This window comes from Accipiter gentilis, chromosome Z, assembly GCF_929443795.1.
Source record: "Accipiter gentilis chromosome Z, bAccGen1.1, whole genome shotgun sequence".
Taxonomy (NCBI): Eukaryota; Metazoa; Chordata; class Aves; order Accipitriformes; family Accipitridae; genus Astur; species Astur gentilis.
This window is the reverse complement of record NC_064919.1, coordinates 33,997,600-34,025,365: the sequence shown is the minus strand read 5'-3', so window position 1 is coordinate 34,025,365 and position 27,766 is coordinate 33,997,600. Positions and strand designations below refer to the sequence as shown.

At 41.7% G+C, this 27,766-nt stretch overlaps 1 protein-coding gene across 3 annotated transcripts; it reads right to left on the bottom strand.

The window, feature by feature from the left end:
- Positions 1-163: 163 nt before the first annotated feature.
- Positions 164-27,281, bottom strand: CHRNA6 (cholinergic receptor nicotinic alpha 6 subunit). Of its 3 annotated transcripts, none has more exons than XM_049796366.1 (6): positions 27,206-27,281; positions 8,735-8,874; positions 6,842-6,886; positions 5,614-5,723; positions 4,508-5,495; positions 164-2,300 (listed from the first exon to the last, which is right to left on the bottom strand). In XM_049796366.1, exons 3-6 carry the CDS (start codon positions 6,866-6,868, stop codon positions 2,178-2,180), a joined length of 1,248 nt encoding a protein of 415 aa, XP_049652323.1. In that variant the 5' UTR covers positions 6,869-6,886; positions 8,735-8,874; positions 27,206-27,281; the 3' UTR covers positions 164-2,177. The 3 variants fall into 3 exon arrangements, with proteins under 3 accessions (XP_049652323.1, XP_049652321.1, XP_049652322.1); XM_049796364.1 differs by lacking the exon at positions 27,206-27,281 and adding an exon at positions 11,260-11,598; XM_049796365.1 differs by lacking the exon at positions 27,206-27,281 and adding an exon at positions 11,260-11,598 and having other exon boundaries at positions 8,735-8,865.
- Positions 27,282-27,766: the final 485 nt, after the last annotated feature.

Genomic DNA, 27,766 nt, shown 5'->3' with positions numbered 1-27,766 from the left:
GTTTCAGGCTCAGAATGAGGCTCTCCTCCCTTTCTTTCCCCCTGCCTCCTTTCTGATTAAAGAGCCAGCACAACAAATGTAATTTAGTAGCTTCTCTACTATGTTGTATAGCAGGGAGTTTTTTAAAAAATACAAATTTTTCAAGAAAGTATATCTCAGGAGTGGTATTTAATTGACAGGCTGACAAAACAAACCATGCTTGTTCATACATCTGTCTGTCAGTCACTACATAATTATGCAACATTCAGGGGGATTACAGAAAATACGGTTTTCTTCTAGAAAATCATGACTTTACATATTTCAACTACTGGATTAAGACAGTTATATTCTTGTCATTCCACCCTTATCTCTGACATATATATTTATTCAGCCTTATTCTCTTTATTGTGGAGCATTAAAAGAGAGTAAAAGGCTAGTCAGGGACTTCAGAATCAGAGTCATACTTTCCAAGGACTGGTGATGTTCAAAGCAGAGACTGGTACATGGCAGACACTGAAAACACTGCACTGACACTGTACAGTTAAATTTAGAGCCTCCTATAAGACAGAAGGGCTTTTTACTCTTGAAGCCATTGGCTTTAATTGGAATGGTGCCTTTTAGAGAAGAATCCTTCAGCACAAAACCAAAAGGAATCTAAACAGGCAAGGGACCTGAGGGTAAACTGTCCACATAGTATAGAGACCACATCAGGTGCACATCTACAAAGTCTTTCAGGATTAAGCACACTAGGATTGGCAACCTGGTTACATAGCAGCAACCTCAGCCCCAAAGGGAAGTGTCCTTACAATTACAGGTTTGAACACACAGCACTGACCCATGATGAGCCAGCAAATAGAAAATTGCTGCAGAGCTGTTTGGAGCAAGGTGCCCAGCTTTGCATAGGATTCATGATAGCCAGCCTTCTCCTGCTGTGATGATGTGTGTAATCCAAGCTCGTCTTGGGTTTTAAAAACACAGGAAAACTTAGATCAATCCAATGCTGTCAAGCCAATTTTGTCTGTGATGAGTAGTTACTCAGGGACAAACCCTTCCCTGTTGGGCTTATGTCTAAGCCTGAGCAAGCAAGAGTTTTCAGAGTAGAACGTGTGGACTGGGACCACTATTAACCTGATGAGAAAAATGTGGCTTGGAAATCCTACTGGAGCTCACCAAGATGTTGGTATTCAGTATCAGGAAGTAAAGGGGACTTTGGTCACATGCAAAGTTAAGGGGCAGATGAACTAGTTTTTAAAGGTCTTAGCAGCATGTAGATTTCAAATGTGGATGCCTTATATGGTAACCACAGATAGTTCAGGTCTTTTCTGGTCGTCCATAGTGCATCCAGGTTGTTCCTCTTTGGTGACTCTAGGATGCTTCAGATGATGTCAGCAAGGGTACATGCAGCGCAAAATACTAAGTTGGTTTGTCTTCAACTATGATTAAGTAGTTAAGACCTGTCTGACTTCAAACATAAATGTAAACATGTACTTTGTTGAGCTGGGACCCTCCTTTGTGTACATATACTGCAGAAGATGGAAACTGCTTGTTTTAGATTGTATTGAAAATGTTACAGGGCCAAGGGATTGATTTGATTGTACTTTTATTTTGATTATGGTCTGCTCTGACACAAGAACACAATAAGGAACACTGGTCCAGTCAGTAGGACTGTGGTATCTCATCTAAGTGCCATACCAAAGACTAGCTGTTGTACAAGGAGAGAAATAGAGAGGAAATGTAAATTTAACTCAAAGCTGAGGAACAGTTATGATCAGGAGAGAAAAATGAAGCCAGGTAGAGTCCTCCTTGGGCAATGCACTCAGAAGTGCCTGAACTGTCCTAATAGCACCCTGTACTGAACCCAAGGAAAAAGCTCAGTAACTTCAATCTGCTCCTGTGATCCTCAGTGCAATTGTTATTGCTGACCTCACTGAGGAAAAGACAGGCAGGCACTCTAAAAATCCCAGGCATTCCATCATAGAAAGACCACATGCTCATCTCCCATTTTCAGTCCTCTTCTTATTCTGTTTTGGATTGTTTGCCTTCCCAGCAGACCCTTCCCTCTCTTTCTCCTTTCCTCTGTGGCTGGGTGCTGAGGAGGTAATGAGGAGAGGGGTTATGTAAGAGGAGAGAAATATAGGGGACAGTTCCAAGCCAAAAATGAAACAAGAACAAAATTGGACAAAAAGGAGTGGCTCAAGTTATGTATCTGCTATTAGTGGCTGGATAAAGAGCCCTGCAGTCCCAAACACACAAAGGATTATAAATACCCAGAGAAATACTCTGTCTATCACCATAGCTATGTATTTCCAATCATCTTCCACCTGCAAGAGAAAAAAATGAAAAGGATAAACTACATGTAATGTAAAATGCAATTGTGAGTCGACATTATGCAGTAGAAATGTCCCTTGTACTTTTGAATGTGAGGAAGAACGTACTTGCAGTCAAGAATGTTGCTTGTCGTGCTTACAGTTGCTGCAGTTTCCGAGTGTTTTTAGAGAGGGCTGATTTTCTAATAGTTTTACCACTTTTGGCTGAGAACATTCAACACTGTTCTGGTCTGCTGAATTTTTCTAAATATTCAAGTCTATTGGCAAGCTATGGCTGTGACGCTAACATTAACAAATAGGACCTGCTCACATGATGCATGCAGAGTGGGGTGGTTTAACAGCAGGCAGAATCACCATGGCTGCACATCACTAGACCCTGTCAGAAGATTTATCCTGACAGCCCACACAAGAGACAGTTTGCTATTCCAGCCTGATTTGCCACACTGTCACTCCAATCAAGTCCCACTGATTTCAGCAAACTGGACAGCTGCAGTGTCATGTGCTAAGTAGGCCAGAGTGGATTTTGTATGTCTGAGAGATACACCTTAGAACCACATTCAGTGAAGTTGCTGTCCTTTAAACTGTGCCTACATACAAGGACCACTGCATCAAAACAACATTCACTCATGTAAAACTAGTGACTGGTTAAGAGCTCTCTGCTGAGGGATCTTCCACTTGTTTTCCCAATTTCTTGATGCTTTCCTCCAAGAGGCTGCTGCTGTACTTCTTGTGAAAGAAAATGCAGCAAGAACTCCAGCTGCTGTAAATGTTGCCACAATTTTTAAAGGGCTTTCATTTATACAGGACTAGTGCATGATATCACCCATATGGCTTTGTATGTCTGGCTGAAGCAGAAGCAGTCTGCAGAGTCATTTCCTCAGTGCTTGCCTGAGAAAAAAAACCCTTTCTTCCCCAAAGAGAGGATTTTTCCCAAATGAAAAATCCTGCTTCCCATCCCTAGTATGTTTTGAAAGGTCAGATACAGAGCTGCAGACTAAGAATACAATTTCATGTTGGCAGGAGAGATCTGCAAAATGCAAATCAGCAAAACTGGCAACAGAAGACTTAATCATCAGCTGTATAATCAAGGTGGCATGTTATTTGGACTGCTTCATGCAAGCCTTTTTGGAGTGCATCAGAGAAAACAGCTGAATACAGTACATGGATATGTTTCATGCAGCTGATGTGGCAGTAAGAGCTGGGCTAAAATACTGTGGCCAAGCAAAACATTGCCTAAATTCCAACGTGTCTCATTTTCTATGACAGGAATTCCAGTTAGGATGAAAGATTTATAACCTCACACAAGCAAATCCATTAGTTCAAATGCTACGTCTCATTTTTAAATTCCTCTCTCTCCTTTTTAAAAATCTGTCTTTATTCATCTGTTGTCTGTTTTCATTCAGCTGTCTTCCTCCAAAACTCAACATTTATTTCAACATATGTTTGTCATGGCTGAAAATACTGTATTGCTGAAGCCACAATTAGTCAAATCACTGTAAAGAAATCAGAACACACCAGACTGAAACAAAGTACAGACTACAGCATTCTGAAAGGAATACCTTTACAAGATTTATCACTGGCTGAGAACAGTTCTTCTCCAGATCAACTACTGTGCTGCTAGACAAGCCCTGTTCTTTAAAAAGCAGTTCCCAAACCTGCTTGTTCCATTAGTAACACAGAAAAGCACCCTGCTTGGCAAATAGCATGCTTAATATTGAGATGTCACTGCTTACCAGGGCTGAGCAGTTGGTGAGCAGTGGAAGAGGGTTGCTTCTGAGGATCTACAGAAGTAGGGTTGCAAGAGACCTTGAAAGGTCCCATCTAGTCTATCCCCTGCCCTACGGCAGGATCAACTTTGCCTGAACTGTTGCCGATCAAAGTTCATTCCTCATGGCTGCAACAAGCTGACTCACACTCCTTTTCCTTTGAAGGGTGAGCCTCATGTCTAATTTAAAACTGTCTTGCTGCTTAAATGATCCACTGGGGATAGAAGGAGAACAGAGGAGGTCACTTTTCTTATTCCATCCCCAATGGATGATTTATCTTCTCCCTTTCTGTAGGAAAGTTTGACCTGTTCACAGGTCTCAAAATTTGCTTCTCTAGACCCAACAACTCCAGTTTCTGCGGGCTGTCCTCCTAGACTGTGTTTTCACTTGCTGGAAGTGTGGCACCATGGGCAGCTGGGTGGTTACCTCTCTTACCTCTTTGGTTTCATTTTGAGACCTCATGTTCTCTGCGATGAACTGAACACTGCTAATGACATCCTTCACTTCTGGGGAGTACTCCATGTGTTCTGCCGTCCATTTCAGTGACTGATGGCTCAGTTGTCTTCTTTTGGTGGTAGTGAGTTCAGTTGCCTTATCACAGTGACTGCATCGCTGCTCATTGTGTAATTTGGTATCTCTGTGTTTGCTGTGCTTTGACTTGCCTGGCATATTGGTGGATCCTTTCTTGTTTTTTCTGGAGATGGTTTTTTTCTGCTGTTCTAGTGGCCTCTGCATCAACAGGACTTTGGGGAGCAGGCTAAGAAAGATGGTTTTTACCCATTTGGGCATTGTGTGTGTGGTTGGAGTCCTGTAATGTATATTCAGGACAAACACCGTGATGACAATTGACAGAGTCACAAATATCATAGTGAAGAGTAAATATTCACCTACGAGGGGAATTACTAAGGAAGTGGATGGGATTGTTTCTGTGATCACCAGTAAAAATACAGTCAAAGAAAGGAGCACAGAGATGCAAAGAGTCACTTTCTCACCACAGTCAGATGGCAGGTAAAAAACTAACACAGTCAGGAATGAGATGAAGAGACAGGGAATGATCAGATTTATGGTGTAAAACATTGGCAACCTTCGAATATAAAAGGAATAAGTTATGTCTGTGTAGATCTCTTCACAGCAGTTATATTTGATGTCATGTTTGTAGCCAGAAGCATCAACTATTTCCCATTCACTATTTTCCCAAAAGTCATTCATATCTACTTTGGATCCAATGATCAGAAGATCAATTTTGGCTTTGTCATAGGTCCATGAGCCAAATTTCAGTGAACAGTTCTGATGATCAAATGGGAAAAAGGTAATATCCATAGGACAGGAGCTTTTAAAGATAGCTGGTGGGGTCCAGGTGATCATTCCATCATAGTGAAGGAGGGCTTTGGTCTTCCCTTCAACTTGAAAATCTCCCACAGCACTAGAAAGACAAATAAGGCAAAGAAAAGAAAATTAGAATGAAAGTAAAATGTCTTTCATGGACACTGCAAGAAGACACTTTTGAGAGAAAGGGTAAAACAGAAAAGTATTCCTCATACTTATTATACAACACAATATCTGGTTTCCAAATTTTATCTGCTGGTACCCGAACAAATTCAATGCCATCATATTCTCTGGGATCCCATCGCAATTTGTAGTCATTCCAAATCTGAAAGAAGAGTGGACAAGGATTTTAAAACCTTGTATATCAGCGAATATCTGCTTCTCAGATCTTCCTGTAAAATGACAGGCTATGATAAAGACTGAAAGTATAGCACGTGTAGAAGGGGACAATGACCCGAAAGACAAGTCCTGGAGAAACACCGGACATATATGAGTATTGCTCACATTGATTTGCTACTCCCTCCTCTGTGAGGGGGATAGGATACCAATTTTTATCTGTTGCTAATATGCTGAGATCTCTTCTCTGTCTTGCTACATCAGTATAGACCCTTAGTTGTGCAAGGTTACCTCCCCACTGCAGAGAAGAAACACAAGCCTTGCTGCTGCTGCCATGAGAATGCACCCTGCAGGTTAAAGGAGGCCAGCATCAAAGGAGAGCAGCATCCTAATGAGAAAGGAGGTACATATGCAAACTAATAGGCAGCTGCTGCCAGGGGACATTATTGGTTCCACAGGAGTAGTGAATTACCAAGTCAGGGGCAGTGAGGGATGCCCAGCAGCTCTCTTGCATCGCTGCCTAGTGCCTTATCATAGGGCCATGCTCCATGGTCTCGCAGCCTACCCTGAAGATCCTGATCATAAGTACAGTATCTTTTATAGAAAGCTTTGTGTGGACCACAATCAGTGTCTTAAGGAAACTGGTTTTGGTGGAAGCTGGTTTGTTTTTCTCAGCAGTTTAGGTCCTCTAAGGATCATTGTCTATGTATAAATGCTAAAACCATCAGGAAAAATGGAGGCATGTTCCTTTTGCTAAGAAATGTTTTGGTTGGAATCTTCAGTATGGAGATGACTTAGGACTGCAGAGCTGCATATTTAATCACTCTTTAATGGGCACATCCAGCTAGATTTACCAGATAAACCAATGATCATGTAGTTGGAGGACAGTGGACTGCACAGGAAAGATGGGAGATGTAACTTCTTGGAAATAAGAATAAAGAAATGACTTTTTCAGATGTGGCTTTGGTTAATGGAGCTTATCCTTATTCATACCTTTAATATCCTTGTTACAAAACAAGCACTTATTCTATAGATGTAGCTTACAAGGTAACACACATTTCATCATATCAATGCAAAATGGATGAGAAATGCAATGCAGTCACTTACATGTCTTAGCCACAAATTTGTTTCCATAATCTGATTGACTTCATCCTGGAAAGAAACACAGGCATGCACATCTTCACTCCATAAGTCAGTTACAGTATCCTGAGATGGGCACAAATTTATTCAATAAAAATGGAAACTAGAATTCCACATTAATTGATACCAGATTTCTTCTGGCTGTTTTCAGGGGGCTTACATATTGTGCATAGTCATGTGGAGCTCTACTGAAAAGTTTTTAAAGCTCTACTGGAAAATTATGCCCCACAAATATCAGACATACAAAGAGTTGCACTGTTTTGCCAGGGGCCTGAGTACAGGGAGAACACAAAACTTACAATTGCTCTGACCAGTACCAGAGGAATAAGGTTCTGCTGGTGGCTCTATGTTTTGTTGGATTCAGTGTTTAAAAAGCTCTGTTTACACAGTACGGTACTGGTCAAGATTCAAGGAAAATGGCATCTGTACCACAGTGTTCGTGCATTTCTGTGCAAACCTGTAGAGCAGATGCACTCAACCAGAACTAAACTACATCACTGTTGTACTGAGACCTTCTTTTTACAGTCAATTGTTGCTATTGCCAACCAGTGATGAATTAGGAAGGTGCTGCAAGAGACACAAAAATAAAAGATGGATCCTGTTCTAATGAGCTTTCAGCCTAAAAGTATTCACAGAAAGACTCATATTACATATCTTTATGAATGCAAGCTGACATTCACAATGAAAATATCTGCAAGAATATTGCTTCGGGTGGTTCTCAGTTTTTAAGCATGCGGACTCAAAAAATTTAAGATATTTACAAGCCAAAGGTAGAAAATGTTGCAGGTGAATTTTGAACATTTCATACTGAAGATAAAGCATGAAGATAATTTTGAAGGGCCTGTAGTGTTCCTGTCTACAGATTAAACTCTCTAGGTTCTTGTAAAAATCATGACTCTTTCTTGAGAAAATGCAACTGATTTTCTTATGATGTTCCTTTTTTTACTCTGAAGACAGCACTCAGAGCCAGAGGCTGCAATGTGAGACAGAATGCTGAAACCTGCCAAGCTACCTGTAACATGGAAACAAAATACTTTGACAAAGGAACTCTGAAAGGTGACAACTGCCTTCACCACGAGGACTTACAACGCTTTCATTTATACTCTCAGATAACTTAGCTCCCTGGCTGCTGTTGAATATTGCTCCTCACTGTTTGCCTGTCACTTAATTATGGACTCAACTAGGCACCTTAGAAACAAAACTCAGCCTCTGTTCTGTGGATAATTTGCTTCACAGAGCAGAGTTCAGCAACGGTTAAGGTCAGGTTTTGCTTCTTCCACAGTGCCTCTGCCCTGCCCAGCAGGTCTGCCACCTCAGACACACCCTTGTATACAGTGCACTCCAGAACACACACATTCATTCCCAGCCCCACACTTTAAAACACCACTCTGCAGGCTGCAATCCTCTTATGTTGTTTTGAAACAAACAGACTGAAAAAGCATGCAAAAACAGAGATTTTATCTCTTGTGACCACTGGGAAATGACACTGCCCCACGGGACAACTAGGACACATTACCCAACATGGACACAACCAGGTGTCTGTGGAGTGGACTAGCCTTGCAGAGAGTGGACTCGAACATTTGGTGCTGCTGCTCTGGGTGCCAGAGGCTGCTCCCTGGAGTGGAGGGATGTGATGCTACAGAGTAAGCAAATGAATCCGTGTATTTCAAACTGCTCATTTGAGCAGCTGAGCTGACAGACAGAACAGCAGAGGTCTCAGCATGTACACATAGGCACACATGACAATGCCAGCTATGAGAGTTGTAGGTGCAACCATCACAATTACATCTGCTGCTTTAGCAACTTGCGTGTGTTTGCAACCATCCCCAAATCTCAGCAGTATTCTGCAACAAGTCTTACCACATTTGTAAGCTGGGTAATGGCCACTTCAAAATACACTGTGACAGGATCAGACACATTTTCCACCGGCCTGATGAACTGGTTGTACTGGGAGAAGAGTTTGTGAAATAAACGTTCCTCTGATTCACAGGCTGTGGTATCTGTGTTGGTAAAGAACAGCAATGTCAGAGGTAAGGAAGAGGGAGAGAAGGTGCTGGATAACATATGAGTCCATGCTGTATTTCTGGATCCTGTGCTTGTGACCATGTAATGAGCACAGAGAGAAGAGGACTGCCAGTATGCTGTCAGCTGAAAGCATTTGCCTGCAGGATGTTGCCCACCACTCCCTGTCTCCTCAAAGTGTAAGGTAATGGCCTGAATGGAAGTGTCTCCTAAGCTGGATATAGCTTATAGGCCTCCATTTGGCCCACCCTGATATCAGACCAAAGTAGAGTAAGGTGGTGAGAAGTAGAAAAAGAAATGTGGTGGATTTCATCTTTGGGAGTTTTATGGTAAAACAGAGTTTATGAAAAGCATAGCTACTTACTCAGAAAATAAAAGCCTGAGGCTGCAACTGCTGGATCAAAATCTATGTCAGGGACTCTGATTAGGTCATTATAATGATGTCTCCTATTCTCAAAAACTATGACTACATTTTATCCTCATGTTTGCCATTTCAGCTCTTTAGATAGCACAATTTTTGCTCTGAAGGAAGTTAATTTAGTAAGTTCTGTGAGAAAAAAAAAAAGTGGAAATATTGCAGTTTGTTTTAGAATAGCATGCACCTTTGTAATACAGAGCTGTTCTTTGGGAACAAGCAGATCATAGCTGTAACTACCAGTCAATGCAGGACAGACCAGATGGCTTAAAGAGAATAAGGTATATGACAGACACTGAGCTGCCTCACTGCAGAGTCAAGAAGAATGTTCTTAATCTGTTACATACAGCCCAAACCTGAAATTGTTATTTTCACAGTGCTAAAGGCTACAGACTTTGATTTCAAAAGGAAAGATTAAATCATGTGGACTCTGGTGACATCAGTTTAGAAAAATATTTTTCTTTAATAACTTTGCTATTTCAATGCACTACTATAATTCAGCACTTAAATTCAAAATAATTCATGAGACAAAGATTTAGAACTTGCTCCTCATATTGAGCACAGCTGTGTTATCAAAGCTATAGGATGATGCCAAAGATATTACTGATACAACTGAGGAAAAATTAGTTTTTCAGATACATAGTCATTAAGTTTTTGTGTTAGTCCCAGACTGCACTAGAACATGTCAGGAAAGCAATCATGCTAAGCCTTTATGACTGCAAATATTAAGCATAGAAGGGGTTTGCATCAGGCAGCATGGTCTCTGGCACAGCATAGGACATAAACTTGCAACTGACATTTCCTTCAGTGAACATAAGGGCCTGTGGTTGCACAGGTGTCCTACAGGGAGATGCTTAGTCTCAGCACAATGCATTGTTTTCATGCTTAGGCCACCCTTCCCCTGTTTTTGGGGGGAAAAAAAAAAAAAAAAAAAAAAAAAGACATTTCTGCCTCTAAGTATGCTCAGATTCTGAGGGTTATCACAATTAAAAGCTGAAATGTTGGTTACTGGTGACTTACATGTGTGGAAAGAAAATTCTAGTAAAACTTCCATGACTTGATGTTTTGTTTCATCCTTTTAGCATCATCCAGAGAATGTACATGAGTGTCTGTAATGTTTAGATGTTTGTATATTATGTATTGTGCCATTCAAAGAAGAAATTGCAATTTCCTTTTCAGATTTCCTCAGCAACATCCATCACACTGTGACTAGAAGTACCCTACTGTGGGAACACAAGTTTCTTACCAAAGTCTCATAACTAAAGCTGGTGAGTCTAAATTCACGTTTCATTTAAAATTTTCTTACTGGCTTCTTAACAGAGACATGCTTTAAAGTAACAGAAACAGAAAAGTATTCAGGCCTTTCATTTTTATATTCGATTTAGAGATTCTTATCCAATTGGTGCTGCTTTAAGACAATGCCTTATGCCTTGCTAACACAAGCACTGTAATTCATACATGTCTTGGTCATCAGCAGAAGTGACACTTTAAAAAAAGACATAGTGTCTTAAAAGCAAAAATCCTGCTGAACCTCAGTGAGACCTGTGCATGGAATCACTCCAGCATATTTAACTATAGATCACAAACAACAGGGAACAAAAATACATCAAGTTCTCACTTTTGAAGTGAGAGTACTGAATGTGCACATCTTTAGCCTGCATTATTTAAGCAATTGCAAAATTCAAGCATCAAATAAAATTACTAGAACTCCTATTTAATTTTCATTCTTTGCTAGAAATAGTTCCTCAATTAGTTATCAAACCAAAATGAAGAGATTTATATGTGAACACTAGTATTGGTTTAGCTCTCTTAAAATACTGTTGAAATGTTACAGATTTCAGGTTAGAAATAGCTGGTAGAAGCTTTACATTGAATTCATTCAAGGAAAACAGAAGCAGAGACAGTGACTAGAAAATATTTTAAGAAACTAGTATCAAAGAGAGCCTACCTTTAATCAAGGATGTGAACACGAATGCCCACACACAGAAAGCAGGGTAACACCAACATATCCACCTCTCAGAATGCATTGCTAGTAGCAGAATAGAGCTTCCTTTTGAGAAGAGAGGTATGGGGAAAGAACAGAAGGAAAGAAGACATATAAGCCCCCTGGACAGTAAGTAGGCGGTACAAAGATGGATTTCAGGTTTGCATTTGCAGCAAACTCTGCAGTCTGCTCAGCAGAGCAAAGCCTTGCAGAGTTGCTTCCACTATCACCAGGCGAGGAGAGCTTATGCTGTGCAGAGAAGGGAGTCAGGCAGCATCCTATCAGGTGACTTTTCACGTTTCCAGTCTCCAGCACCCTTGCCTCTGGGGAATGTATAAGAGTGCAGGAGAGTGAGGAAGGCAAGACACAGGGAAGCCAGGATGGAGCGGGGGAGGAATTCACTCAGCCCTCCACCCACTGGTTAAAGAACACTCATCCAAAAGCAGTTGCTTTAGCTATTGCCTGGTGCTTACCTGAGTGAGTCCTTTAGAAAATGCAGAATGAAACAACTTCAGTTTCTTGGTTGAGGACTAATTCTGCAGCAGGAGAAATGGATGCTATAAGGTTTTAACACCTCTACCAGAAACCATCCAAACATTGAAATAAACAGCATCATGTGAGAGAATTGCTTGACAGTATTCTGAGTGAATAAATCTAAGGCAAGTGGATTCATTATTGCCATCTGACAGGAACAACTAAGCATGTTAAGTTCTTTCCTGACAGACAAGTCAGCTCACAACATCAATTTTTCTACCTTCTGTGTGTGCGTGTGTGCAGTGACTCCTGTGCCAGTATCCTGCTAGTGTGGAAATGGAGCAGTAGAATAAAGGAAAAATACTGGGTGCTGTGACAGAAGTACCTAACAGGCCAAGTTCACTGGGGCACAGTGTTACTCTTAATCACAGAAGTTAAAAAAAAAAAGGAGATCATGATCCTGTAGAGATTAATCAGTGTTCACTCCTCAAGGATTCAGTATGCATGTCCTTGCAACAGGAATGCCTGAAAAGAATCTGTAGGCAAACGGTCTGAGAAACTGAAGGCCCTGTTTCACTGCAAGAGGGATGGAAGGAATCACAGGTTAGTTGGTGCTGTCCGGCCTCCCAGAAAGCAGCTCGGACAGTGAATCTCCTTTATGTGTGCTCAATCCAGCATGAACTAGTCTTACTGACTGGGTGAATGATTTGATCAAAACAGAAATGCTGCTGATTTCCAGGCAGTTACATTGTTGCGTAAGTGTGGAGTGAAGAGAAAAGCCATAAACAGAAAAAAGCCGTCCTTCATATTGCATAATACAGAGGCAATGATGCAGTTCACGATAAGAAAGTGATTTGTCTTCTACACAAGTTGTTATTAAAATATGGGTAGAAGGGAAGAGGTCTATCTGGAAGCAAGAGACTAAGGAATGAGTTGCCTATATAGAGAAGATACTTGAAGTGGACAAAGTTGCCCATGGCAAGTTTTGAGGGATGAAAAGGACATCTTGGAGGACTACTAACAGAAGCCCTACTCCACAGCTCACTGGAGTTGGGGAGCCTTGAGCAGAGAGATGACAAAACAAAAAAATAAAACCACAACAGTGTTTGGAGGGCTGGGAGTCATCCTGCACTCTCAAAAGCAGCAGCAAACTAAACATGGTTGTAAGTGGAGACTGCAAGGCCTGGCTATGAGGCACATCTCCAAGCTGAAGTTAGATATAAATTCTCTTTACGAATGATTTTAAGATTAAAATGTAGGTTTCAGCGTAGTGATTTTTCTTGTAAATTTCCATTTTGCCAATATTTTCCAAGGGAAAAAAGTAAAACCCACAATACCCACTTTGCTTTGTGTCTGGTTTTCCCAAGTTGCAATGTTTGTTAGAATCATGTTAACAGTCGAGGTCCATAACCTTGCAGTTCCTTCACCTTATCCAGTGAAGCTCATACCTCCTCCTTGAATTTATGCTGCCGTGGTGCACTGTGGCTAATAGAATTACGCAGCCATGCGGCATCACAGGATGCCTGTGGCTGGCTGTAGTCATGGCATATGCACTCTTGTTAAAGTCCAATGCTTGTAGAAAGATGACATATGGTAACATAGTCAGATGCAATTTGGAAACAAACTGACCCCAAATTAAAACGTTTTGACATTTCCAAACTTCTCATTCTCCCAAGAAACTGACACGCCAGGGAACTGGGTGTGAGAAGTTAACATACCTTCAGATGCATATCTGGGTTAAACTGAAAAGTCTTCAGAGGTGAGAGTAATTGGTGCATTTCCCCTCCTGGTGGGAGGCCAGCTGGCAAGGTGATCCTTTCTGCCACGCTTGAGGTAAAGAGCTGCTTTGTTTTGAGGAGGAAGGGACTGGGGAAGCCAGCTGAGTTAGGAGGCAATACCAATCATTCAGTGAGCAGACGGAAGGAGGGATTGTGCTACACCTGCCTTGCTGGTAGGACGCTGCTGGAGTGCATGCTGCCTTTGTGAAAGGCTGAAGAGGAAGGCAGAGTTCAAACTGGGCCATGGCAAGTGGCTGATCAGGCATCCAGATGGAGGGTCCAGAGAGACCAGCTGAGGTACTGCCTCAGCAACAAGGAAGCCAGCTGGAAGCAGAGCAAAAAGTTTGCAAATCACTGCTGCTAGGGAAGGTACCTAATTGAATCTAATATGAACTGGCCAAGGAAGGTGTCAACAAGCCAGGCTCAAACGGCAAGCACATACTGACAGGCTTTCACTCTTCCTTTGCCTTCCATGTATGGAAGAAGAGGCTGATTTAGTACCTTCACATGTGCTTTTACTCTCCAAGAACATACTGACTCAGAGCAAAATCTCTGGCCTCCTTTATTGAGGTGAAGTGGCTCAGGCAAAGAGGACAAGCAGCTTGCAGGGATACACAAAATCTGCCCACTATAAAGGTTTCGAGCACATGGATGCACTTCACCACTGCAGCTTGACATTGTAAAAGTTGCATGGTGTTGACTGTGAAAAAAACATCGCGACCCATTTGGAGGGTTGCCTGTGCGCCCTGTAACTCTGGCTGAAGGCACACGCCCCAGTGCTATTGGCAATCATAATGACAGGTCCTGACTTTTGGAGTGAACGGCTGATTTTTTCCTCTAGAGCCAAGTAGTTCACTGCTGGAGAGCCATATCTGAATTGTTTGTAGGCCTTGATAATGCAATGGGTTCATATGCAGTGGGGCTGTGACAAACACCTTTTCCGTGGTGAGCCACTCATGCCCTGACCACCTGCTGAAAAGCCAGGTGAACCCAGCATGGGAGTTCACTTCCCAGCCCTGTTGACTGTTTGCTAACTACCACTAGGCAAGTGAGTTTGGACCTAGGGGCTCGTGTTCCCCTTTCCATTGCTGGTCTAGAAGCACTGTGGGGAGATGAGCCACTTCTCACTGTTTTGTTGCTCAGGGTTACCTGTACATTTGCTTGTTACGGCTGCGCTGAAATAGCTGTGAAGATGGCTGAGATCTCAGCAGCACTGCGTGTTAATGTCCACTCTGCTACTTACTGCTTTTGCAAGCAGACACCTGTTAAGGAAGCCATCAGCTTAGCTACAGCTCACTCCTATCTGGGTATTCACATACAGTGCTTCCCTGGCCATGGGACACCTACTGCTAATAAAAATGATGCCAAAGGAAACTGTAATGGGATAGTGAAAGTATTAGTATCACCATTTTACTGACAGTTCTGTAGTCAATCTCAGATAGCTTGTGCATTAGCTAAGTTAAGGTAAAGAGGGAACTTGGTAAAGCTCACAGATGTGAGATTTCTGAAAGTGGGAGATGCTTTAATTGAGCAGACAAATGAAGGACAAGATCTAAAGGCTGGGACATGAAGCTGCATTGCAGGCTCTGAGTGATGAAGGAATAGTTTAGCTTGCAGAGGTTATTGGTTGGGACTAGTGCTTTTTTCCATGCCTGTGCTGCCTGGACAATTCAGCTGCTTGTGAACACTGACATTTTATTTTAAAATGCTCTGTTCTGAATTCATGACAGTTGGAGACTGTCACCTTCCAGGTCCTTCAAGGTAAGCGTAACTCGAGTTGAAATAAACTCCATAACCCCAGTTGAAATAAAGCAGGCTTTTTAACCACTCAAGGCATTGCAGACCTTAGTCAGGGAGGCAGAGGCCATCTCTGAGACAGCCCTCTGAGAGAAGTGTTCTATCTTAGCGAGCACTGGGCTCAAAGTGGAAATCACCAAGAGACATTTTTCACACAAGTAATAGTGTGAAATGGTCACAAAGATTTATGTCTTCTGGAGGCAAAACTTCAGAATCTATTAATTGTGTTGTCAGAGTTATCCTTCACTAACAAGTGTTAATCTATTACTAAGGCAGAGCAAATCATTGCTCCCTACATTCTCCCTTCTGACATCATCCAGGAGTTGTTTTGTCTCAGCTGTTTTTCTTGGTTACTCTGGCTCTTTGTTTCTGAGCTGCATTCCCCCAGCCCCACCCCCTCTGCCCAAATTCAGTAGGCAAATGTTTGTCTGATGGGCTTTAGGTCTCAGTTCCACCTCCCAGCTCCCCCACATTTAGGTCCTTTTCATGTTCTCCTTCTCATGTTATCCTTCTGTCACTTCATCGTGGCACTGCCTCTGCCAGCCCCTTTGCACCCACTTCCTCTTCCTCCATCTCCCCTTCACCTTGCATCTGCCCACGTTGAAAACACTCCAATTACCACAAAGCCTTCCACTCCCAACCTGCTGCTCTCCTCCAAACTTGTTTCCTTCTGGCTTTTTTTCTCCCCTCTCATTTCTTTTCTCCTTTTTTCTCTATCTACCCATCTTCCTGACTCTTTTCCTCTTGTGGACAAAGCACCAGCGATCAAGAGGTGATGGGAAAGACAGGGAGGGAGAGAAAAGTGGTAAATTTTCTCCTCCTCGTATTCATTTTTGTTTCTGTTACTTGTTCTTTTTCCTTCCTTTACGCCTGCTACAACCACTGTCTTTCTAGTCCTCCCTCTTTTTCCTCTTTACCCTGATACCTTAGATCACTTTGACTCTCTCTCTCTGTTCCCCCCTTTCTTCCTCCACTAATATTTTGTCCTCTGAAGCCTGCTTTGCCTGCCATAGCTTAGTGTTCCAACACTGAAGTGCGCAGCACAAAGCACAAACACGTATCAGCTTCCACAGGTGCCGAAGCAGCACCTCCCATGTCCATGCTGAGATGTGCACAAACACCCTCGCTCTCAGACATCTCTGAATACATTATGTTGTCCTCTCTCCTCTATGTGCATAGATGTGCAGAGCCATGCACTTCCCCTTGTGTGAAATCTGGCTTATCTTCTCCACAAATTCTTGACATGGAAATCCAACTGGCAACACCAGCCTGCTAAAACCTAAATTCTTTAGAGACCCAGTATAAATTCCTACAGCTGCATAGAAGCAATACCAACAGCAGCACTTCTCCGTTGCCTTTTTGTTCTTCTTCTGTGGAGTGAGAGCCATAGGGAAGCGGAGAAACACAGCTCTTCCCGGGGCACTGAAGAACAAAAGCATTACATTGCTGTTTGCTCTGACATTTCACATGCTGTACCTGCTGTGCTGATTACAGTCTCATCAGGGCACAAGGTTTCTATTAACCTGTGTTAGAGCTGAGTGCAGTTGGGATCCCCTGTTTTGTTTGACTTGTGGATATCACTACAATAAAGGCGGCTAATAAAGCATTTATCAGAAGAATATTAGGAATCTAGTTCTCACTGCCTTGTTGACAGACATTCAACTATCACAAAAGCACTTCCAGGTTGTTACCCTTTGCGTAAGTGTTAGTACAGTCCGGCTTGTCAAGTCTTGCAACCTGAGCAGTACGTTTGCATGGCTGGTTCATCTCCTGCACTCCCTGCAGCAAAGCCTGGATCTTGCCCATGTGTAAGCCCCAGGCTTTGGCCCCTCTCCTGCTCTGGGACCTCATGTGCCAACTGTGTTTGCTCTCTGATTCACTACGCACTGACCAGTGGCTTCTAGCGTGCAGGATATAAAAAACATGAGTGGGGATGGAACTTCAATGGCTACTGTGTGCAAATGTGCACAGTAATGTGCTTATGCTTCAGGATCATTTATAGTAAAGCATTTTTTTGTTAGTCAGATTTTAAATGATGGGTGGGAAGAGGCCTTGTAGCTTGCATTGATTACGGCACTTCCAAATATTAAGTGTAGAATTTCTTCAGTTCAGTAGGTTCCTCTGTGATACAGTCCTTTCTTCTTTTTTCTTTTGTTTTAAAGAGATTGAACCACAATACCTCTGCCAGACTCCCTCTGCTGCCCCAGCTCTAAAGTCTGGTAAGTCAGGCAGTCATTAGACACTGAGTAGCCAAGGCATCCATATTAATGGGAATGCCTATTCCCACGATGCTGCCTGCTAAGCAGCTCCAGTACCCAGAATACAACACAAAGATCCATATTTTATAAGCTAAAGCATCACTGATGGCAATATCCTCAAAACAGCATCCATTGTACATATGGGGTCAAATAGCATCACTTCCTTTAACTTGAGTAACCTCCAGCCTGGACCAACTCTTCTTGTAACTTGATGGAGACTTACATAGGCCAATGAAATCTGATCTGTTCCAAGGAACTAAAATCCAAACCAATCATCTCTGGCTTTTCCAGCATTCTTACTAAAGGAACAAGTCCTGGGAGTATGTTTTCAACATGTAAAATACACATTTCCACACTTCACTAATGTAAATACCTTTCTTTGGTGCAAACATACCTTTACATTGCAGGGAGGGGTGGATTGAATGTTTCTGTACCTTCTTTTGACCTTTTTGCCATAGATGCCATTTCTCCTTAATCCCAAAATGAAAATCAAGACATATTTTGAAGCAACTCTCAAAGGATATAATGGAGATAGACCAGCAGACAATCTCTTGTTTATGCACATAGTTGTCATAACATAAATAAGGTAAAGACCACACAAGTTTGAGTAGGATCTCTTGGAAGCCACCTAATTCTACACTGACATCTGCAGTGCATCTGGGGATGCTAGTATAGCCAACATTTTACTTCCAAGAAATTTAGCATCTCATAAGAAGGGGGGAAAAAAAATCAAGCAGAAGTGTAAATGAAAATACTTAAAGGGATGCTATTACATAATATCCTGAAATGATGGATTTTTTGATTCAGTGAGTGTAGGGGAGTCTCCTAATGTCCTCTTCCTGCACTGAGGATAATGGATATAGTAGCAATATTGTTAGGGAAAATATGATAGCAATGAGTATGATGACTGGAAAGGGTAGGTATCTTGGAACAAAGGGTACAGGGTCAGACTGAGCAAGAGAGTGATGGGAATATGACTGCAATAAAGAGTCCCAGACTGAAGATCTGAAACTTCCTAGCCTAAAAGGGATGAAAGAAAAGAAGACTATTAAAGGGTTTAGCACAAAAGGGAATGTTGCTTGGAAATGGGGAGGAGTATGATGGCCCTAGAAAAGAATTACTGGGGGATAATATGGTTTCATCTGTGTATAGGCATCGAGCCAGATTTCCTCTTCATCCATGTTTCTTTCTTGGAAGAATGAACTGAAGTTTAGGCTGCTCAAAATGACAATGCAAATGTCCAGTTTTAGCCCTGGTGAGTTCATTAAATAATAGACCATTGCGAGGAGCTGGTAACTCAAGCACCATGTGAACACAGCCACACAGGTGAAGCACACCAAATGGTGCTCTTGCTGATCTGACAATTCATGAACACACTCATACGCTGGCTGAATAACTTTTCCGAGGCCGTGTTCTAGTGGACTGAGATTTCAAACTTAACAAGTGTTTTTGCAAATTCATGGGTGTGTTCCAAAGAAACAATAAAATCCACGGGGACCTTTGTGTCTGGAAACTGTGTGGGGGTGTGCTTAAATTAATTAGTGTGGAAAAAAATACTAATAATTGAAAAAAAGGATCATAGTTACCATGAAGGAAATAGGCTGGTCAGTGAGCTGGAGGACTAATGAAACCTTATTTATTGTGCACACATCTTTTGTCTCTAACTTTCCCATACCTCAACAGATTTAACCATTCCTCCTGCTCCCTTTTAGATCACTAAGGGGTACAAAGCAGCATGTGCAGAAGCTAGGCAAGAGCTATGCATATGCTGATTAGTGGGCTAATACATATGTGCTGACTGGCCATGTGGCTCTACGAGATACATAGTCTGTCTGTTGCTCCTTCAGGTGGGGCAAAGTGGAAATCTCATTTGGATTCTTCCCTTTGTGCAGTTTTTGATTCACATAAAATTTGCAGAAACTTAATCACCTTTAAAATTCATTATAAATTGGTCTTTGGAGAGGTCAGTGAGTAGACAGAAAAAGTATGTGATAACATAAATATTGTTTGAACAGGAAGCTGGGCTGAAGTAAAGAATAGTTCTATTCCTGCTTTAACCACTAGCAACATACACAGAAAATACAACCCTTGGAAATAAGTAAAATACAGTACCTCTCCCAATTTTTATCCCAAAATCTGGAGTAGGAAGAACACCAAACACTTGGGCAAGCAGAAGAGAGATGCAGGATAAATCTTCTCAACATAGGTGCATCTCCTATGCTTCCAGCCCACCACATACCCAAGTGCAGCAGATATAACAAGCACTTGACTACTTGGCAACAAACACTGTATCCATTTATGTCTCATTAAATGTCAGATTCCACCTGGGATAGAAACCTTAGAAATGCACTACATCTAGACCAGGCAGTTTGGCATTCCTCTGCCACTAATTTTCTGTCAGAGGACAGAAACGGAAGAGAAGCTAAGTGAGAGAAAAGCTTTTGCCAGGTTGGACACCTAAGTAAAGTCTTGTACCTAGCTGATGTTGGAGGAAAGCCTTGACAATGCACTGGGTACACGGAAAGTCTAGCTCCCAGCTGGCAACCCAGCCAACATAAAAAAAAGTGCAATTTGAGAGAACATGTAAATGCATGAGATGAAAAATTCTTGTCAGCAGGAATTCTGACATTCATTTCACAGATTTCCCCTGTAGTAAAACTAAACCAATGCCCCTTTAATAATAGTTATGGTACCCCTGCCTGAAATCTGAAACACTTTCCCAGGTGATGCAAATGTTGAAGGACACAGCTTCTCCATGGATCATAAAGAGGCCATAAACTTTGCTTGAAAGTTGTCAAGACTTCAGTCCTTACTCCTTATTCTGGAACAGTGGAATGATTTACAAATGTTTCTCTTAAAAATTCTTCATGTCTAGCCCCCCGACATCTCCAAGGACATTACAACATTTTCATGGACACTGCAAGGGTGTTTGCACATGGTAAAGGGGACTCTCAAAGACAGAGAAGAATATCCTTTTGGAAGCAAGATAGGTGCTGCAGTATTTTGTAAGGGCTCAATATATTTAAGACATATCTCTAAAAGTTTTTGTGGGAATTTGCCATATTCGGTCAAATGAATGGAAAATAGCTGAGCAAAAATATAAAAAAATTATGAACTTGCACTCTCCCATCTTTGTTAAAATGAGCCAGGGAGCTGCGAGGGTTAAGTAATCCTGTTTGTTTCTGAGTCTATGAGATGCTCTCATCCTTAGTGTCCTGTGACTTTTGAAGAAACTATCTTGTTTGGGATTATCTGTGCTTGGTTTTGTGAGTAGTTTTAATTCCTTGTGATTACTAAATATTATGTTGTATTTTTAACCTGGCTCATTCCCTTTCTGTTCCTAAAGACCATATCCTCACTCTGGAATAACAAAAGCAGTAATAAAAATATTTGGTCTGAGAGAATGCAATATTTCTCTCTCCACTTATTTTCCCAACCAATCACTAAAAGTTTCTGGAGTTTCTCAAAGTCAGTGGGCACTGAAGATGCCATCCTGTAATGCAGGGGCAGCCAAATATTCCAGTGTCAAAAAGATCAGCTTTGCATGAGCTCTGCACAAACATACTGACAGCCCATCTTCAAAGGAGTCAATGTCTAGACTAGCACAGGAGACAAGGCATGGAGGAAAAAAATCTCCATGGCTACATGAACACCTGGAACAGCCAAAGCACTGAGCAATCACGGGAATCAACAAAAATTGAACAGGAAATGTTGACTTCAGGGCATTAACCACAAAAGAATACTACCTGGACAATCAGGCATATTCACGATCATAATTTCACCTGAAACTATGCCCTATTTCTGTTTTTCATCACATTTCACTGGAAATTGGTCAGCAGGAGCCCTTCTGGCAAAACTGAAAGACAGAAAATCCTGAGAAATTTTGGAGCAAAATGAATGACAGAAACAGGCAGAAATTTAATCAGTGGAACTGACTATGTGGAACTGAGAAATTGTGTAAATTGTGTTTTCTGTTTGACTCCATGAAAACCTATCAAAGTATGCAGGTTTAGAGCAGCACTGATGTCAGATCCTTGACATGCAATAAAGGACATTAAGTGTGCTTGGATTTCCCATCAGCTGAGAACTTTGGTCAGAATTCTTTTCAGGGGACAATTTTCTTCTCCAGAAGGAACTGGTGCAAGTCTCTGGTGAATTTTGGCCTCTTTGAATGAGAAAATTGTTATCTCAGTGCTAAAACTGAGTCTGCACTGTGCCACAGAACTTGTATTCGGATTGTGCCAACACATCTTGGCAGTGTTGTTTTAAATAGCCCAAAGCTATTTTTCTACAGTTTGTCAGAAAATCATGCACATTTTCACATGACATTTTAATTTCTTTTTAGGTAAAAAATGAAAAATGAGGAAAAGAAGTATTGGGCCAAACTTAAACTCCCTGACAGAGCTCCTGGAGTGAAGAGGAGGAGCACGCTATGACTGTAGTGACATACAGCAGCCTCAGAAAAGCAAGCGCCCAGTGACATCTCCCATGAAATCTCATCACGACATGCCTCCTACATGAAATATTTCAATTATCAGTTGATTTATATGAAGGGCAGGGAGAGGACTCTTTTACCCTTAGAAAATGGTGCCATCCTTCTGCAAACAGAACCACTTAGCCAAAAATCCAGACTTTAGCTGAAAATATTTTTAATCCACTTTATTCATTACTTAATTGCTGGCTCTCAAAGTGTACTGAGAAAGACAGCTGTGGGACTAACAGAATGTAAATCAATCACCACCTGCAGAGGCACAAAGAACAAAGACGCTGTAGTGTAATGACCAACACTCCAGTGGTCCTGAAACATGTTACTTGGGGATTCCTGAGTTATGATTTTTTAACCTTTCGGGGCTGGCCTAAGTTTGCATCTGGAAGGAGAGCACTTCAAGGCTGCCAAAGGAGACTAGCTGCCCATTCCCATTTAAATGGATTACAAGATCCAAATCTTCTGGTAATTCAGAAAGAAAAAAAATCTATCCTCTGCTATGTGAGGAGTAATCCCACTAAGAAAACAGTTAACACTGTCACTGAAAGAACAAATGGGTGCATTCAGGTTAACAGGAGCCAAGTGGCAAGATCTTTCTTTTGGTAGGTTAGTAGACTTGCCCATCTCTCCCATGGACACCTTCATATTAGTGAGGGAGGCATGGAGGTCATCCGCAAAGTTAAGTGACTTTCTTCTTTATGTAGCAATGCTTTATTTTTGTTAAATGACTGTCTGACAGCTACAGAGATCTGTACACTTCATTTAATGCATGGTTTTGTGAACCTTATAAGTTCAGACATTTCTAGGACAGGCTGAGCCATCAATACCTTTTGTGCCTCTGGCCAAAAACTGTAAGGAGAAAGCCTGATGCCATTACGGTCAGAAACCATCTTTTCTGTTGTGCTCTGAAAAAGCATTTGGAAGGAAGAAAGGAGAATAACAGCAACATCATAATGAGCATTGTGACTGAGGGAGGATGTGGAAAAATTAATTAAAAACATGATCTGCTTTAGTTACACAAGTATTGCCACTGATTATTAACTATGAGCAAGGCAGCGTCTGAAGGGGACAGTTGTCAAATTTTGTGCATAGGTTTGGGATTAGACAGGGGTGTTTGGTGATCAGTTGCCATGCCACAGTCTTTGTGATGTGGTCTTAGGTTTAGCAAAGCTGAGATATTCCTGTCTTTACTTCAGACAGAAGTAGATAATCTGTTTAAAGGGGGATTAATTCCATCTAACTCTAGCTACCCAGAAATGAGGTGTCCATTTCAAGGCTTTCTCTGTTATCAGTGGAAGATTTACTGTTGCAGAGCTTGACTTAGAACAAGGACATCTCAGAACCTGTTCTGCAGGTACTAGATAACTCTGTCTTCTGGGTAGCTTAGGTTAGGCCGGACAGATCCTGCCCTTTTTTCCTCCCCTTGTTTCATCTGGCACAACAGGGTAACAATGCTTTGCCTCTTAGATCTTCTCTAGACTGTGAGACTGGTAGAGACTCTCCATTTGCTGTACACTTGTGCCACCTGACACCCCCTAAAATTTGCGAAGGATTCAGTAACAAGGCAGATGTTCAGATGGATAATAATTAGGGCAGACTTACATGAACGATGAGAAGAATTTGCTTTTCTTTAAGGAGAAAACTGGTGACAGAAGTGAGGAAAACCACAACAATTCCTTTGCAGGCCTCCAGAGGCTGTGCAGCAGGTCTTATGTTAGCTTTCTGTGCTATGTGCCTTAAGGCATTGTAACTAGAATATTGTACATATATTGTATTTGAGCTTGTGACTATATTGAGCTCATATAGCCATTCATCTATATGAATAGCTAATGAAGCAAAAAATTAGTGCAAAACATATGGCAGTAATCAGCAACAGAGTGGGGCAGCAGAGTGTTGTAACTAACTGCAGTGATTTGCTTTTTGGCAGAACATCCAATAGCACATTATTAAGAGCATTTTAAACCAGCCTGCATTACCTGCATAAGGAGGAATGCAAATATCCAGTCATGATTGAAGCTGAAGCATGTGTTGAGCTGGAATGTGCAGAGCAGGCCAGGCAGATTTCAACTGTCATTCATACGTACTACAAAATATGCAGCAGTTTTGAATCAAAAGTAGTGAAGAAGGTAAATACAAACTGGCAGGACACCCCTTGGCTTCCAGGGGTGCAAATTCAGCTGTAAAGTTCCAGGGCCACAAGTGCAAACATTAAGGGAAAACATGATGAAGAGCAAGAAGTGACACAAAGTGGCAACTGTGATCCACTGGGCATCACAGCAAGTTGGTGCCATGTCAAACATCAGCACCAAGACAGGCAAGAACATGCCAGTGCTTGTCTAACATATTTACATTGTCAATGAGCTGCAGTTTGACAAGGACGAGCAAAGGGTGAAATTCCCTGAGCAGACCCATGAGGAGTAAGCAGCAATGACAGCTAACATCTGCTGGAACTAAAATGTTGCTGGCTTAGCCAACAGGACCCCCTAGTTTACCGATGACTAGAAGCCTTGCAATTCAGGCAAGGTCAAAGTTTGAACGAAGGCAAAAGTGGAAAGAAGAAACACATTCTTTGCAAAGACACCTCATTTTCCTTGGACACTTCTATGGCCAGTAGGAATTTTTCAAGTACCCTAATTTGTGTTTTTCCAAGTGATTTCTCTTGAAATTAAAATGGTTAATTTTGGGAGGGGGAAAAAAATTAAAATTTAAAGCCAGTCTAATAAACATCTCTAGATTTTACTGCCTTGGTAGTCTGTACCCACAGAATACTTTGTTATTTGTCACAAAAACAGCTATCAAAAAGATTACTGAGTTCTATTTTGTTTCTATTGTTTCCATAGTTTGTTTCATCCTTCCACCTTTAACCCCCAAATTCCAATGACTCTGCAGAAATTCCGATCAGTGTGGCTGAAGTTTGCAAAATACAAGCCAGAGTATATGGTTTGGAAAGTAGAGATTCCAGTGCTGTTCCTTCAGATTGCCTCTTCCCCCCAAAAATCATCCTTTCTCATCCTTTCTGGTTAGATAGAAACTGTGAGGAGTAACATGGAAATCTGGGAGGAGCAAAATATGCCTCATGAAAAAAAATTAAGCCACCGTGTAGAAAAAATGATAATACAGGATGTCATCACTCCAAGGAGACCTGTTTGTAGACAGCAACCTCTGACTGACAAGAAATTGAGAGTTGACTCCCCTGGTGAGGGGAACATGTATCTGTGTGTTTGTGTGTGTGTGGGAAGGCCCTAAGAGTTGCAAGGCATGCTTGAAACTGATGCACTGTGCTAATCTAAACCCTCTGATGGTCCTGTCCAGTCCAGATGAGGCTGCATCACAATGTGTAATGGTACAGAAGCATATGCCCATAAAATCCCAAATGAGTGTGCAAGGCTTAGATCTGTTGAGCTCCTAAAGCTGCTTTGGACTTTGGAGGACAGCAGTTGCTCTCTAGTTCAAGGAGTTTACCAGTTCATTTGCAGAGAGCTGTAAAACTGAGAAGTCTAACTGTGCAAAAGAATTCACAAGGTCTATTTAGGAAGCATCTGCAAACCCCTGAGGCTGGAGGACCTTGTGTTCTGTTTCAATATATTGTTTGAACTTCAAAAATTGCCAGTTTTAACATGTTTTATTTTAAGAGTTCTGTTCCTTGAAAATGAGTACTTGGTTAACTTGAGCACATCCACTCCACCGCTGTGCAAATGGGAGAACCTTGCCTGAGAAATTTTCCCATTAATTATCCACTAGTATAACCTACACCTTCTCATTGGACTGAAACCTGTAGGCAATCACAGCAACAATCTTTCAAGCAACCCAACAAGTCCGTCTTGCTTTAGCCTAGGTACCACAATGCACACATACTTTTCAGGGCTTGTTTCTCTCATTCTGTATCAGGCTAAGCATGAATATAAGTCTGAGGTGCAAATCCCAAGCTTTTCTTTTCACATGAGTGCACTCTGTGCTTTACCAGGCTCCTCCTGCCATTACAAAAAGCCTATAGAGAGAATACTGTATAAAATTGTGGAACAGCTGGCAAGAGGCTGTTGCCCTGGGACTAGTCATTGCTCTTTTAGAAGAAGGATGGGCTTCCGGGAGAAGCTGTATGAAATGCTGCATTAATATCTCGCACTATCATTTGGAATGGCAATGGGAAGATTATCACAAACTGTCACCATTTACTTATGGCTTGTGTACAACTGTGACCACAGGTAAATCTGTCAAGATACAAGGTCTGTTATGAATCTAAGCCAGGTAGCGAGAGGGAGGGAATATGCCTGAGAATTGTATGCAAGTACCTAAAGAGACCTTTGGGGAGCATAGAGAAGAGGCACGGCCATTTCACAGACAGCTAGGGATTGTCCAGCCCTTGAGTGATAAGGGCACAGACTTGTTCCTTTTTTGCAAGGCAATGAATGCACCTGTAAAGCCACCTAACAGCTGAAGTTGTTGACAACTCTTCCCTCGTCTCCTGCTGTTGCCCTACCAGATGATGCCCAAACACTCAAGGACTGTAAAAAGGCTTTTACCAGCCTTCCACAGTGCACTGTCAAGCCCATGCTAAGACAGCACAGGTGTTTGTCATCCCCCACCCAGCTTCAGAGAAGTGACAGTTAGTGCTACTACTTGATGGGGAGAACTGTGTAAACCCATGACACAAAAATATTCCAAGTCCTGTACTGCTGAGGCGATGTCCCTGAAGCACAGCTCCTCTTCTCATGGACCAGCATTAAGCCTTTGCAAAACAAAACAAATTAATAAATCATTAGGCAAAGTACTTCCAGTGGCTTTCCTGAACTTTATTCCTTCAGTTTCTAAGTATCACTTAGTGGCCTGTTACTCTGTTCTGCAGTTCATGACTAAAATAGAAAGGCTGCAAAGCTGCAGGGAAGATACTGATGGACAGCTCTGCAAATTGTTCCAACTGAACCATAAAACTGTCAAACAAATGATACATGTTAGTTGTGATGGCCCTGTGCCTCCCAGAAATAAAGTGAATCCCTAATGGAAGACTTTGGTAGGGAATTAAACATTAATTAGGGCTTATACAAGACAGAGATAAAAGAGATTAGAGACAAACCATAGATTTGCCGTAGCAGTGGTAGAATGAAACCCAGAGCACTTACTTCTGAACTTTGGTTTCTTGACTGATTATAAGCAATACAGACCTACAGCTGAGAAGACCATATGGCGGAGGAAAACATCTTTATTCCTTGTTTTGAAAGTGGCCCAATGCCCTTAGTTTTCTTTACCTGCTTCACAAGCACAGTGCTGAGAGAGTACTTATGTTCTCAATTATTGACATGGTTTCTAACTGGAAGAGCTTCTAATGGCTTGCCTCATGACCTCATGTGATGGCCACAGGTCTAATATGCAAATTAAGGCTATACTTGGTGTCAAAGTGGCAAATAGCTTTGTAACAGAGATGCAGTTTTAATTGAGTACAGTTGGGTTGACTTGTTTAGTCAAAATGAGCCAATGAAAGCTTTTTAAAGGACTTAAAGAGCAGCCATTCTGATTTTTCTAGAGGACTTTGCGATTTGTTATTATTTTTGTCTCTGCCTCTCCATAGCCCACACAAAACGCCAGTTACAATCCATGTTCTGTGGAACAAACAAGTGAGAATGTGTAAACCCTTTGCCTTTCCATTTTTGGGGCAGGCTTCCAAACCTGTATTAACTAATATG

What these genes read in the sequence shown, in the direction of transcription:
- CHRNA6 (XM_049796364.1), bottom strand. Translation starts at nt 11,338, where the DNA reads ATGCATTCTGAGAGGTGGATATGTTGGTGTTACCCTGCTTTCTGTGTG. An exon ending in TTACCCAGCTTACAAATGTG is followed by an intron (nt 6,887 to 8,734) that starts GTAAGACTTGTT and finishes GTTTCTTTCCAG; the next exon opens with GATGAAGTCAATCAGATTAT. An exon ending in CTCAAAATGAAACCAAAGAG is followed by an intron (nt 2,301 to 4,507) that starts GTAAGAGAGGTA and finishes TTTCTCTTGCAG; the next exon opens with GTGGAAGATGATTGGAAATA.